Source organism: Cannabis sativa, chromosome 1, assembly GCF_029168945.1.
Source record: "Cannabis sativa cultivar Pink pepper isolate KNU-18-1 chromosome 1, ASM2916894v1, whole genome shotgun sequence".
NCBI classification, from domain to species: domain Eukaryota; kingdom Viridiplantae; phylum Streptophyta; class Magnoliopsida; order Rosales; family Cannabaceae; genus Cannabis; species Cannabis sativa.
The window spans coordinates 49,902,435-49,916,871 of NC_083601.1; the positions used below are offsets into that span (position 1 = coordinate 49,902,435).

The following is a 14,437-nucleotide window of genomic DNA, read 5'->3' on the forward strand; positions in this document are numbered from 1 at the left end:
TTCTTCCACCCTTAATAACCGAAACAACAAGGGTAAAAACATTCTAGGGGCTCCCTTCATTCCAAATTCAATTCTTCCTAATCCTTCTTCCACAAATATCCAATCAAATTCCACTACTCCCATAAATACTCATTCTAATGTCACTGTGGCTGACTTCACACATATATATGTACCAAATTTGGGACATGAGGGTATGTCTCACAATGTGTTTGCCACCTATCCTCCACTCACGTCCCCATCTTTCCCAACTCCCTCACTTAAATCTTTGTCTATCTCAACTTCTTCACAGCCAACAACCTCAATTCCAGTTTCAATCCCTACCCTACCCTCATCTCTATATCATGACATGCCTACTGATTACCTTGATAAAGAGAATACCCCACCTTCCACAACTACCAAAAGACAAAGTGAACCCGTGTCCATGAGAAAAGTCCTTAAACGATGTCGTGGTGTTGGTAGTCAATCAGCATCTTTTTTCACTTCTGATTCTCATACCGAATCTCTAGTTTCTTCTAATGAGGATTCTCCTGATTCTCTTGACTGTCCGGCGATGGTTGCTTCGCAACCTCGCCACTCATCATGAAAATTCTAAGCTGGAATGCTCGGGGTTTGGGGAACCCGAATGCATTAAGACACCTCTGATTGCTTGTTCAACAACAATCGCCCCATGTTTTGTTTCTTATGGAAACTAAACTTCCTAGTAATTCTATTTCTCGCTTTCGACAGTCTTTACACTTCAATAATGGTATTGAATCACCCCGTGTTGGTATGAGTGGGGGTCTTTTACTTCTCTGGCAAGATGGCATTGATGTTACTCTTCTTCATTATGGGCATACTTACTTTGATTGTTATCTTAAAAATGGCAGTGATCCGTGTCTTCATTTTACTGCTTTTTATGGATCTCCACATGCTCAAAACAAAGAGGCTTCATGGACTCTTCTTCAACGGTTGGCTGATGTAGCTCCGACACTCCCGTGGCTCACAATAGGAGATTTCAACGAAATTATTTCCAACTCCAACAAATCTGGTGGAAGCCTTCGAAATGAGAAACAAATGGAGACTTTTCGTAAGGTCCTTGATCATTGCTCACTTCATGAAACTCCTTTTGAGGGTGACCCATACACTTGGATAAAGAATCGCTCGGCTGTGAACACTGTAAAGGAGAGGTTAGATTGGTGTTTCGTTAACAACCTTTGGGATATTTCTTTCAACACCCCCACGGCTCATCATTTGGACTACTATAGCTCCGATCACCGAGCTATTGCAGTCACTATTACACCAGTGGGACTTACGGACCAGCAAGAAAAAAGACGAAGCCGCTTTCGTTTCGAAAAGCTTTGGCTTTCAGACCCCGAATGCAAAGAGATAATCAATCAATGCTGGAACCAATCCACTTTCACTGACCCGATTCAAGGTTTATTGTCAAATTTGGATTCATGTGCTACATCCTTACAACAGTGGCATCGGCATAAATTTGGCAGAATGAAGAAAAACATTGCTGAAACGCAGTCTCAAGTGAATGTTCTCAACAACCTCAATCATCGGAATCGTGAAAACATGGAGGAATTAAAAAAGGCTGAAACTATTCTTGATGATTTATTAGAACAAGAAGAAATTTATTGGCAACAACGTTCAAGGGTGGATTGGCTAAGTTCGGGTGACCGCAATACAAAATTTTTCCATGCTAAGGCTTCTGCAAGGAAATCCAATAACAAGATCAAATCGTTTATCAATGCAGCAGGGGTTCGGGTTCATGCAAAAGCTGATTTGGCTGCCACAGTTCATGAATATTTTGCTTCCATATTTGCTACTGATAGCATTGATGAGGAATCACTTTCCCAAACCTTGGCTGCTATTCCACATATGGTAACAACTGATATGAATATTGAGCTCACCAAGCCTTTTTTAGCTACGGAAGTGGAGAAAGCTTTACATTCAATGGCCCCTGATAAGAGCCCTGGCATAGATGGAATGTCCTCAATGTTTTATCAACAAAATTGGTCCATAGTGGGAGAATCGGTCACCAATGCGGTTCTAAGTGTGTTGAATGATGGTGTTGATCCAACGAGTCTGAATAAGACGATAATCACCCTTATTCCTAAAATCAAAAATCCTCAAAGGGTTCAAGATTATCGACCAATAAGTCTCTGCAATGTTGTCTCCAAGCTAGTCACTAAAGTTCTTGTTGGTCGCTTCAAGAATGTCCTTCCTTATGTCATATCAGAAACGCAGAGTGCTTTTTTGCCCAACCGGTTGATTACGGATAACATTCTCGTTGCTTTCGAACTTGTTCATGCCATCAAAAATAAAACAGAGGGTCGGGCTGGTATTGCTACTTTGAAACTTGACATGAGTAAAGCGTTTGACCGAGTTGAATGGCGTTTCATTAAAGAGGTCATGGTTAAGATGGGTTTTGCTACAAAATGGACAGATCTGATCATGGGTTGTCTTACTACAAACACCTTCAGTTTTCTTCTAAATGGTGAAGTAACGGGTTCACTAACTCCTTCAAGAGGTTTGCGACAAGGCTGTCCACTTTCACCATATCTTTTTCTCATATGTTCAGAAGGATTGTCACGTTTACTGCATCAAGAACAAGTGTTGGGTACTCTTCATGGATTTAAACTCACTAGGCATGCCCCGCCGATCTCTCATTTGCTGTTTGCTGATGACAGCCTACTTTTTTGCCAAGCTAATGAAGACTCATGTCTAGCCATTAAACGTGTGCTTGATGTTTACCATCGTGCTTCTGGTCAGGTTCTAAACCCGAAAAAATCTGTTATGTCATTCTCCCCTAACACTACTCTAGCTGCCCAAGTATTTTTTCACAGACATCTATCCATGCCTATTTGTGAATGCCATGAGAAGTACCTGGGGTTGCCTTCTTACTCTGGACGAGATAAAAAGGAAATGTTTAGCGGGATCAAAGAGAAAATCTGGAGGCTTATGCATACTTGGAATGAGAAAATCTTTTCGGCTGGAGGTAAAGAAGTTCTCCTTAAAGCGGTAGTCCAATCTATTCCAACTTATGCTATGAGTTGCTTTCGCTTGCCTGTGTCTTTTTGCAATCAAGTTGAGTCCATGATGGCTAACTTTTGGTGGGGACTAAATGAAAATGGCTCCAAAATACATTGGCGATCTTGGAAACTATTATGCAAAAGGAAAGATGAGGGTGGTATGGGATTTCGATCGTTTGTGCATTTTAACCAAGCTCTCCTTGCCAAGCAAGCTTGGCGGCTGCATTCCCAACCGGATTCACTCCTTGCTAAGCTTCTCAAATGTCGATACTACTCCAACAACTCCTTCCTTGAAGCCTCTCTTGGACATTCCCCCTCCTTAACTTGGCAAGGCATTCATTGGGGTAAGAAGCTTCTAATTTCGGGTTTAAGATGGAAGATTGGAGAAGGGTGCCGTATACTTTGTGGACAAGACCCTTGGATCCCGGGGCACTCTACCTTCCTTCCTTTTCACTATAATAGACCAATAAATGGTGTTGTCTCAAATCTTATCAAGGATAATAAGGAGTGGGATCTTGACCTTCTTAAACAATGGTTTTCGCAGCCCGATGTTGAACGCATACTTACAATACCACTGAGTTTCTTCCGGAATAATGACTCTTTAATATGGCACCATCACACTTCGGGTCTTTATACAGTCCAAACGGGTTATCATTTAGCCTCCTCTCTTGAAGATGCTGACCTTTGCTCTGGTTCTTATTCAAACAGCCCCTGGTGGAAGTTTTTTTGGGCACTTCAGCTGCCCCAAAAAATTAAAATATTCGATTGGCGAGTCTTTCATGATGCCCTTCCCGTTGCTACAGGTTTAGTGAAAAGGAAAGTCATCACGGATTCAACCTGTACAATTTGTCGACAGGCATGGGAAACCGTGGGGCATGCTTTATTTGGGTGTAAATATGCCAAAGCTGTATGGAAAAATTCTGGTTTCAACTTTAATTGGTATAAAGCTTCATCAATGAAGAAAGGCGATTATTTGGTACACCTTTCCAGTATTCACTCCAAGGCTGAAATGGAGCGAATCATTTGCCTGCTATGGTCAATATGGACAGAAAGAAATCGTGTGGTACATGGGCATAGAGCAAAGCAAGCTCGGGAGCTCTCAACCTTTGCTGAGAATTATTTACTGAACTATAGAACAGCGCTTTCGAAATACCAGCAACCTCTTCAAAGGCCGGTTGCAGCAGCTGGAAATGGTACTCACCCATCTGCTTCGAATGACCATAAACCTCCATGGAAACCACCTCCTCCAGGTATTTTTAAACTTAATGTTGATGCAGCACATGACCGAACTACACACACCACTGGTTTGGGAGCTATTATTCGAGACTCTACAGGTTTCATTGTTGCTGCATTTTCCAAAAAGCTGCTGGGCAGTTTTGATTCACATGAGATGGAAGCTCTTGCTTTGTTCCATGGTGTGCATTTTGCTCTTCCCTTTCAATTTCCACATCTCCATATCGAGACTGATGCACTTCGGGTTCACAATGCACTTTGTAATCCCACTGCTGCTTCCTCTGTTTTTAATGACATTATTATGGATGTTTCTAGTCTTCTATCTTTTTTCCCTATTGTAAATGTATCTCATGTCAGACGTTCAGCTAATATGGCTGCTGACGGTTTGGCAAAATTTGCTCTAGGGGTAGATGAAGATTGTATTTGGTCGGATTGTATTCCTCCGCCTATAAATTCTGTTATTGTAAATGACTCTTTGGTTTAATTTATAATAGCAGTTTTTTTTCCTCAAAAAAAAAAAAAAAAAAAAACTATACAAAAGATCTAAAAGTTTTTGTTGGCACAAATTTTAATCAACGATGCAAAATTAAGTAATACAATAATAAAAGTTTTTAAATATGAAATTACAATAAATAAATAAACGACACTAGAGATAGATAGAGGTTCGATCCCAATTATATAGTGTTGACGCTGAAAAATAGCTAATACTAACTCGCTAGATTGACAAGATAAATAATAAGTTTAAGTAAAAAATTTAGATAGACGCACACAATTTATAATAGTTATATCGTGATGATAATAGAATTCCGTTTACTTTGTCAAATTATAAGAATGTATACTTCTAATAAGAATGTACACACACAATAAATGATATATATATATATACTTCTAATAATTTATACAATTTATTATAATCATACTCTTTTAACTACAAATTATAAGAATGTATTTATCACTATTATTATTTTTAAAAAAAAAATATTTGAACATAATATATTTTAATTAATTCTCTAATCAAACTCAAATTTTGTCAAAATATTTTCTAATATAATCCTTAAATATAGAGATTGTTTACCCAAATTTTAACGACGATGACGTGTTAAGAGTAGCAACACGTGGCACAAAAATACAGAAACTAAATTAATGGAGAATATGCAAAGTCATGAGCGTTGGGATGACTGTCAACCATGAAGGGTAGTCATGACCGTTAGAGTGGAAGTCAAACGGTCACTCTTACCCCTAGCTTGAGTAAGGTAGGCATCCCCATGAAAGAAAAACGATGGGCTAACATCTTCGTAAGCGGAATGAACAATCACCAGACACCTACGGGAGTCAAACCAGTTTAGGGGGTATATATTACTACCCCTACCTCAACTGCAATGATCTATATGGGATTTAGTCTAGGAGTATACCCTTACCCCTACCGCCTACACCCTCGTGGTACAAGTCATCCGTTCTACCATAGACATAATGGCATTCTCAAGGGTATACAGGGACATCCACATTACATCATAACTATTGACAACGGATGGGGGGTCACCCAACGATAGCGGTTATCATCCCCCTCAACGAGGGTCCCGGGGGTGTTGCCCCCAAGGATGGGCTTCATCCCCAAAGGTGGTTGACGACCATGTCACCTCCATAAGGGACTCTCGTCGTCAGTAGCTCATTCAAATGTTCAAATCCCACGAAAGGCTCAAAGACAGTTGTCAACCCACAAAAATAGCGAGATATTATCATAAAAATCAGACTTCAACTACCTCCGAAAATCAAGGAGACGATTGAGGTAGCTCTGCGTTGGTCGCGTCTCCTAAAGCGAGAAGCACCGACCCCCTCCCCTATATAAGGGGTCTAACATGACCTGGGAGGGGGGATCCACAATCTTGAACACTTAGAAAAATAAACACTTATCATTCTTTGCAATTAAGAGCCTGTTCTTGACTTTTGTAACCTAGATCAATAAAACACAAAGGAAGTAGGCTATTACCGACATCCGGTATCGAATCTCTTTAAATTCTGGTATCTTTTATTTACATTTATTGTAAGTTTCGGTGTCATTAACCACATTTATTACAGTAATTTTAGTGTAAGTCTCATTTATTATGACTTCGTGCGGTTGGCTAAAAATGTAGTCAACAAAGATCAATATAAAATACGTATAAAATACGTAAATAATGAAATTTATTATGTTATTGTACATATAAAATACATATATATAATTAAATCTAAAGAGCACACTAATGTAGCCGCAATAGTTAAAAAAAAATTCTCACAGATCAAAATCTCAAATTTTACTTCAAAAATTAAAAAATAAAAATATATTACCTAATTAAAAAATTGAACATACATATATTGCACTTAACATTACTTAAACTTAATAAAAAGAAAACTAATTATACGTGTATTGCACGAAACATCAATCTAGTTGTTATATATGAGGATATATAAGGGGTGTGATTTAAAGTGAATAATTTTAAAGTGATTTAATTTATAATTATAAGATAAATAATTGTGTGTTAAGAATACATAAAAATTAAGAATAATTAATTAAATTTCATAATCAAATAATTCAATCTCAATAACAATGACAATTAAAAAGAAACAATTTTGAGAAATCAAAATTAAATTTTAATAGTCATGTCCATCAAGTAAAATAAGAATAATTTTTAGCTAAAAAAATAAAGTCTTATTAACTATTTTAGTAAAAATATACTACTCACTAAGTAGAATTGAATTAAAAAATAATAATAATGATAAATTAAAAAATAAATTGTTCTTAATAAGATTTATGGGACAATATTGTCCCACATGGATCAAATGTAAAAATATTGAGCTATATATAAGAACATGAGTTACTCCACTCATCACCAATTGGTTTGAGATGGAACCCCATAATTTTCAACATGGTTTTAGAGTCATATCCCTAGGATTTTTGATCCACACCTATCAGATAGTTAGCGAGCCGCAAGCGAGCAAAATGGTACTCCCAACCGCGAGCAAATGGAACTCCCAACCGCAAACAAAAATAAGTGAGCAAATGACACTACTTGTGATAAGGTGATTCAAAATTGGTGAGCAAAAATAGCCACCATCTTGAGGGAGAATATTGGAGTCTCACATAGATCAAATGTAAAAATATTATATAAGAACATAAACTACTCCACTCATCACTAATTGATTTTAAGATGGAACCCTATAATTTTCTACAAGATTCACAACCTGCAAACAAATAGCAAAATTAGCATAATGTAAACACTAAGGTGGCGTTTGGTTGGAGGTAATAAAATGGAATGGAAATGATAATTTTCATTCCATTCCTTTGTTTGGTTGCATTTTAAAGTATTTGAATGACATTCAAATAGAATGCGCTTTCTACCATTTTAGTAGAATGACTACTCTATTTTAAAAAAGAAGGAAAGACCATTCTAATATAATAAGAGAAAAATATGCATTTTAAATTTTATTCTATTTTATTCATATTCTAATTCTCATTTCCATTCCTATTCTTAAATTTTTATTCCTCTCAACTAAACATCACCTAAGTGATCTAAATTGAATGAATAAAAAAAAAAACACAAACAGATTACTTGATTCATATCGGAGTCAATGTGACAGTCCTACTCCAATACCAATGCCTTAGTTAAATTCACAATGATGAATTGTGTTACAAAACTAACTCGTCTTCACTTGTAGCATAGAGACCTAATTGGTCCAAAGCAATAGGAGCCAAATATGTCACACATACATAAAGGGAAATTTACAAAAATATTGGAATTTTGATTAATTTTTACAAAAATACTATCACACGGATTTTTTTTCAAAAATACTGTGTTTTTATAAAACACTAGTAAAACACAAAGCAATATAACTCAAAACAACAGTAGAACACTAATAAAACACCAGTAGAACACCAATGAAACTTGACACAGTATACTGCAGTATGAAACTTATAAAAAAACACAGTAAAAAAGTAAAAAATACCACCTGGCAGTATTTTTGTAAAAAAATAATAAAAATTAGTATACCATATAAATTTCCCTACATAAAACAAACTCGTACAACAAGTTCTTGAATCCTATTTCCACACTGCCTATCAATAAATTTTTCAAATTTTGCGAAACTTACAAAATAACTACAAATATCATATAAAGAGATGATAGTGCAGACCAGTACACCCTTTTGGGAGTGCAGCAAGAACTCCCATTTATACAAATGTTTTATTAATTAGTAGTTGTCGTGGTATCAAACTTTGCCAATTAATTAAGGTGTGACGTTGTGCTTTCGTGCCCATAACTAAGCTCTATCCTTTATTCTCACCAACCCCCAATCTCTTCTCTCTCAAACACATCACTTTTGACACTCAACTACAACTAGTAGTATTATTTATATTTACTAATTAATAAATACTCCTATTACGCGTTCCAATCTCATTCTCACCTTCTTTACTAGCATAAAATTCCCACCTCAACTCACAACCTTCCCACGTGTCATAATCTAAGCCCTTTAAAATAAGCTACCATATCCAACGGCCACTCTCTTCTTCCAACTAACACATTTGCCTACCCACCCAACTCTCAATGTCCTGATAAAAACTCTTCTATATAAACAACCATTTATTGGTGAACCAACTCAGGAAACATTTTCACTTTCTCATCAAAAAGCTGAAAATTTTCCTTTCCACCATACCAAATTTATCTACATCTACTATTTTTTTTTTGCCTTCCCATTAAGCCCATTTCCATATATACACATACAATATTTATTCTCATACAATATTATTATGGAACTTAACAATGGATCATCATCATCATCATTATCGATGGAGTTTTGTACCAGTACTACAGTAGGTTATGATCCTTTGAATTGGGTTGCTTCGGCTGAGTCAATGAAGGGTAGTCATTTAGATGAGGTGAAACGTATGGTGAAGGAGTACCGTAAACCGGTGGTCCGACTCGGTGGAGAGACTTTGACCATTTCCCAGGTTGCGTCTATAGCGAACCGCGACTCGAACCGGGTTCATGTGGAACTGGCTGAGTCAGCTCGTGCTGGGGTTAAGGCCAGCAGCGATTGGGTCATGGATAGCATGGACAAAGGTACGGACAGCTATGGTGTCACTACCGGATTCGGTGCGACCTCCCACAGGAGAACCAAAAATGGCGGAGCCCTTCAGAGGGAGCTAATTAGGTACGTACTGTATCATTAATTAACAAGTAAACGCATTATTTATTAATAATAACTCAATTAATTAATTACTTAACTGTTACTTTTCTATACCCATTAATTTAATTATGTGTCATTTAATATCATTGACTGTTATTATTTAGTCTCTTTAGGCATTTAACATGAATTTTAATGATTATTGATTAAAGGGTATTTCCCTATATTTTTGTTTAGAGCATTGTTATTGGGCACCAGTGGTGCCTAGCACTCTTAAGACGTGTCGTTTTACGATTGGCTAGCGATATTATAGCGATATTGACACGTAGGAAGGTGTTTGACAGTACTAATATCTTTTAGCATTTCTCTTTTGTTTAAGCATTTAAGAGAATTTCATTATCTATAAATTTTTATAAAATTGTGAATAATTTCCTATATTTCATTATTTAAATTTTTTTTAAAAATTTACAAATAATCTTAAATAATTAATACATATATAATTATAAAAAAATAGATTAAAAAACTTTTTTTAATATGTCAAAATTTACCAAATATTTTAAAAATTTAGAGTAATTTATAAAAACATGTTATAAAAATATTGAAAAAGGTTGTTCCAAAAAAAATAATGTAGGTAGTAGGTGGATATTTTTTCCTTGACTGAGTAGTTAGGTGGATTCTTAGTGATCTACCATATACCTTATATCCTCATGATTATTTATGTCTTTTAATTATTATTTTAAAATAAAAGTAGAAATTTGTTTGGGAAAGTAGCGGGGACAAAAAAAAAATATACAAAGAAATTAAATTGAAATTTCCTGTACCAATTATTTTGGTTTGTGGATCCGACGTGGATATCTATATATTGATACCATTAATGACAATATAAACGCATATTCTATAATATTGTTCACCATAAGAATAATAATTTGGTTCTAAAACTCATAAAAATCCTAAGGCTGTTGAATAACAACTCAATTCGACATATTAAAAAAATTAACGTAATTATATATTTGAACTAGAAAAAATAAGTAAGAAAGCTAGTCTCTTTATGGTATTGATGGGCTTCCGTACTGAATAATTGAATGTGATGAGTTGTCTTTCATAGTAATTGCTTGTACAAATTAAAACTACGAAAAGATAATATTCATGAATTAAATGTGTGCTGCTTCTCGTGACAAGATTGTGGGGAGGAATTTAATACGGTTTGCAGCAAAGTCATATATACATCTTACTCTTTAAATTTTAACATATATTAAATTATATTTCTTGAATTTTTTTTACCGTTAAATTTTTTTTTCATGAACTATTGAAATTATTAGATTTAAGAACTTTTATTTAATTTCATTCAATTTTACTATTTCAGTGATTGTTTATATACTAAACTATGCTCCCCACACTTTGATATCTATCAAATCATGCTCTTCGAACTTTGACATATACTAAATCATGTCTCTTGAACTTTCATTCATGTTAAATTTTTTTTATTAAAATTAGATAAAAAATTATTAAATATAACAATCTTAATAGTTTAAAAGTATTTTTAACAACCTTGAAAATTTAAAAAGTATTATTTAATACATATCAAATTTTGGGGAATAAATATCTTAGCTTATAAATAAATATGAAATAGTGTTTTATGGTGTTTGAATCAGTTTGATGCTCTTATATTAAATGATATTTATTTATTAATTTTTTAAGGAGATGTACTTATTCATAATTAAAAATTGAGTGAAAATTAAGTATTGACCTATTCCATTGACACGACTTCTTCCTCGTTATAAGTTATTACGAAATTCTGTCTTTTTTTTTTATATATATATTATTTATTTTCCCAACCTAATTTTTCTTTTAAATCAAGTGTTTCATTTTTCGTCCAATTTTGACTTGTGTGAGTTGTTTGAAATGCTAATTTTGTGCAAGCTTGGTGTCACGTATGTAATCACTTAATATGATTTTTTTTCATAAAAAAAAGAAAAGAACTGAAAAGGAGAGACAATAACATGTACAGTCGTAGAGATTAAAGTTTTCTTTTTTCTTTTTCCTTTTGTGGTCCGAAACTCTAACTAGAAATTTGTGGTACGAAACATACTGAAATAACAAATTAAAACTATACACCACAGACTCTAAAGTTAGTATTATTGGTGCCAGGTGGAAAATTAATGCTGATAAAATAAAAAAATATATAATAATTATTCAGTAGCCATTTAATGAATTGTAGCATAATGTATATTATTTATATAATATTATAGTTAAGAATTTATAATTAACGGAAACAAATTTTGTGGTGTAACAGGTTCTTGAACGCTGGAATATTTGGTGTTGGGACAGAATCATGCCACACACTGCCGCACTCCGCAACGAGGGCAGCAATGTTGGTGAGGATCAATACCCTGTTGCAAGGCTATTCGGGTATTAGATTTGAGATTTTGGAAGCTATAACTAAGCTTCTTAACCACAACATTACCCCTTGTCTACCACTCCGCGGCACCATTACTGCCTCGGGAGATTTGGTCCCACTCTCCTACATTGCTGGGCTTCTAATAGGTAGGCCCAATTCCAAAGCTGTTGGGCCCGATGGGGAGATACTCACCCCAACTGAAGCCTTCCAAAAGGCCCAGATTGAAAGTGATTTCTTTGACCTCCAGCCCAAAGAAGGTCTTGCCTTGGTGAATGGCACCGCCGTTGGTTCTGGTTTGGCCTCTGTTGTTCTCTTTGAGGCTAATATATTGGCTGTACTTTCAGAGATCATGTCTGCCATTTTTGCTGAAGCCATGCTTGGAAAGCCTGAATTCACAGACCATTTGACCCATAAGTTGAAACATCACCCTGGTCAGATTGAAGCGGCAGCAATAATGGAGCACATTTTGGAAGGAAGCTCAATACTTAAAGCAGCTGCAAAGGTTCAAGAAATGGATCCTCTTCAGAAACCCAAACAAGATCGATATGCTCTCAGAACTTCCCCCCAATGGTTAGGTCCACAAATTGAGGTGATTAGAACTGCGACAAAGATGATCGAGCGAGAGATCAACTCTGTGAACGACAATCCATTGATTGATGTTTCGAGGAACAAGGCTCTCCACGGTGGAAACTTCCAGGGTACGCCGATTGGTGTCTCCATGGACAACACTCGTTTGGCTTTAGCTTCGATTGGGAAACTCATCTTTGCTCAATTCTCAGAGCTTGTCAACGATTTCTACAATAATGGCTTACCTTCTAACCTTTCTGGGGGAAGAAACCCTAGCTTAGATTATGGATTCAAGGGTTCTGAGATTGCCATGGCTTCTTACTGCTCTGAGCTCCAATTTTTGGCAAACCCAGTGACCAACCATGTCCAGAGTGCTGAACAACACAATCAGGATGTGAATTCCTTGGGTCTGATCTCATCGAGGAAGACGCAAGAGGCAGTTGAGATTCTGAAGCTGATGTCATCCACATTCTTGATAGCACTTTGCCAAGCCATCGATCTGAGGCACATGGAGGAGAATCTGAGGAACACAGTGAAGAACATAGTGAGTCAAGTGGCAAAGCGAGTCTTGACAACTGGCTCCAACGGCGAGCTTCATCCTTCAAGATTTTGTGAGAAGGATCTTCTCAAGGTCGTCGATCGTGAATACGTCTTTGCCTACATTGACGACCCTTGCTTAGCCACATATCCACTCATGCAGAAGCTGAGGCAGGTCCTGGTTGAGCATGCTATGGAGAACAATAATGGTGAGCAAGAGAAGAACGCAAACACCTCCATCTTTCAAAAGATCGCAATGTTTGAAGCAGAATTGAAGAATCTTTTGCCTAAGGAGGTGGAAAACACCAGAATCGAGATCGAAAATGGGAAATCAACAATTCCGAACCGGGTCAAGAACTGTAGATCGTTCCCAATTTATCAATTCTTGAGGGAAGGACTGGGTACTGGATTATTGACCGGTGAGAAAGTTCGATCACCTGGAGAAGAAGCCGATAAAGTTTTCACAGCCATGTGCCAAGGACAGTTGATCGATCCTATTCTTGCTTGTTTGGACGAGTGGAATGGTGCTCCTCTTCCAATAAACCCCAAAATGATTTAGTTACTCAGTTATTGTGGTTTTCTAATTTTTCAGAGTTTTAATATCTATTTTTTTAAAAAATTTGTTTCCAATGTAATATGTTTTTTTGCTTTATAAGATTTTATAGTGAAAACACTCATGAAAATCTTATAAAGAAAATGTGATATTGTCCAGTGTATTTTTTATTTCTTTTAATTGAAAACTTGGAATGTATTTTTCTTAATTTTCTCTTAATTATATTTCTCTTGGATTTACTTCTATATTTTCCTCATAAATGAATTCAAAAGTTTTTTTTTAAAAAAAAAAAAATTAACCTACCATTTGTTGGAACTTATTTTACTAGAATTTAGATTTTCTAACATGTATGTTGATTATAAAACTATAATCTAACATCCTAAATATGAATTTCTTAAAATAATAAAATAAACACATATAAAGTTACAAAAAACGTTACATTAGTAGCAGCGCAATATAATGACTCCTTCCGTTCAGATCTCTAACTGTGATCAAGATCTGAACTTAGATATCCTTCAATTGACAGTTTGAACTACACAATCTTCCTCACTATGCAATTCGAAAATAATGATATCTAGAGTCATCATCTGAATAAAAAACCCTTAATATTCTATTTATAGAGATTCATTAGGTTTACGGTTAAAGCTAAATGGGCTAATTAAAAAGATTCAATGGCTTAGAATGGACCCTCGTGGTTGAATCCCTTATGAAGCCCATGAGTTAGAATTTTGCCATTATTTTGCTTCCTTAATGAAATAAATTTATCTTTCTTCAGTAATGCCATTTTTCTGCTCCAATTATTTTAATACTAATCCTATCTATTTAATAATTATAATTAATTATCAAATAAAATTACTATTTAAATATGTTTATTAATTAGACCTTTCAAGATCTCTTAATTAATAAATAAACTTTAAATTCTCTATTCTTCTCAATTGTGCCCTTCCTTAGTAAAATTCACAAATAAGACATAGT

At 35.4% G+C, this 14,437-nt stretch overlaps 1 protein-coding gene across 1 annotated transcript; it reads left to right on the plus strand.

Annotated features, from left to right (window-relative positions):
• Nucleotides 1–8,547: 8,547 nt before the first annotated feature.
• On the plus strand, nt 8,548–13,670 carry LOC115706668 (phenylalanine ammonia-lyase 1). The gene is made up of 2 exons (XM_030634382.2): nt 8,548–9,434; nt 11,701–13,670. Exons 1-2 carry the CDS (start codon nt 9,031–9,033, stop codon nt 13,466–13,468), a joined length of 2,172 nt encoding a protein of 723 aa, XP_030490242.2. The 5' UTR covers nt 8,548–9,030; the 3' UTR covers nt 13,469–13,670.
• Nucleotides 13,671–14,437: the final 767 nt, after the last annotated feature.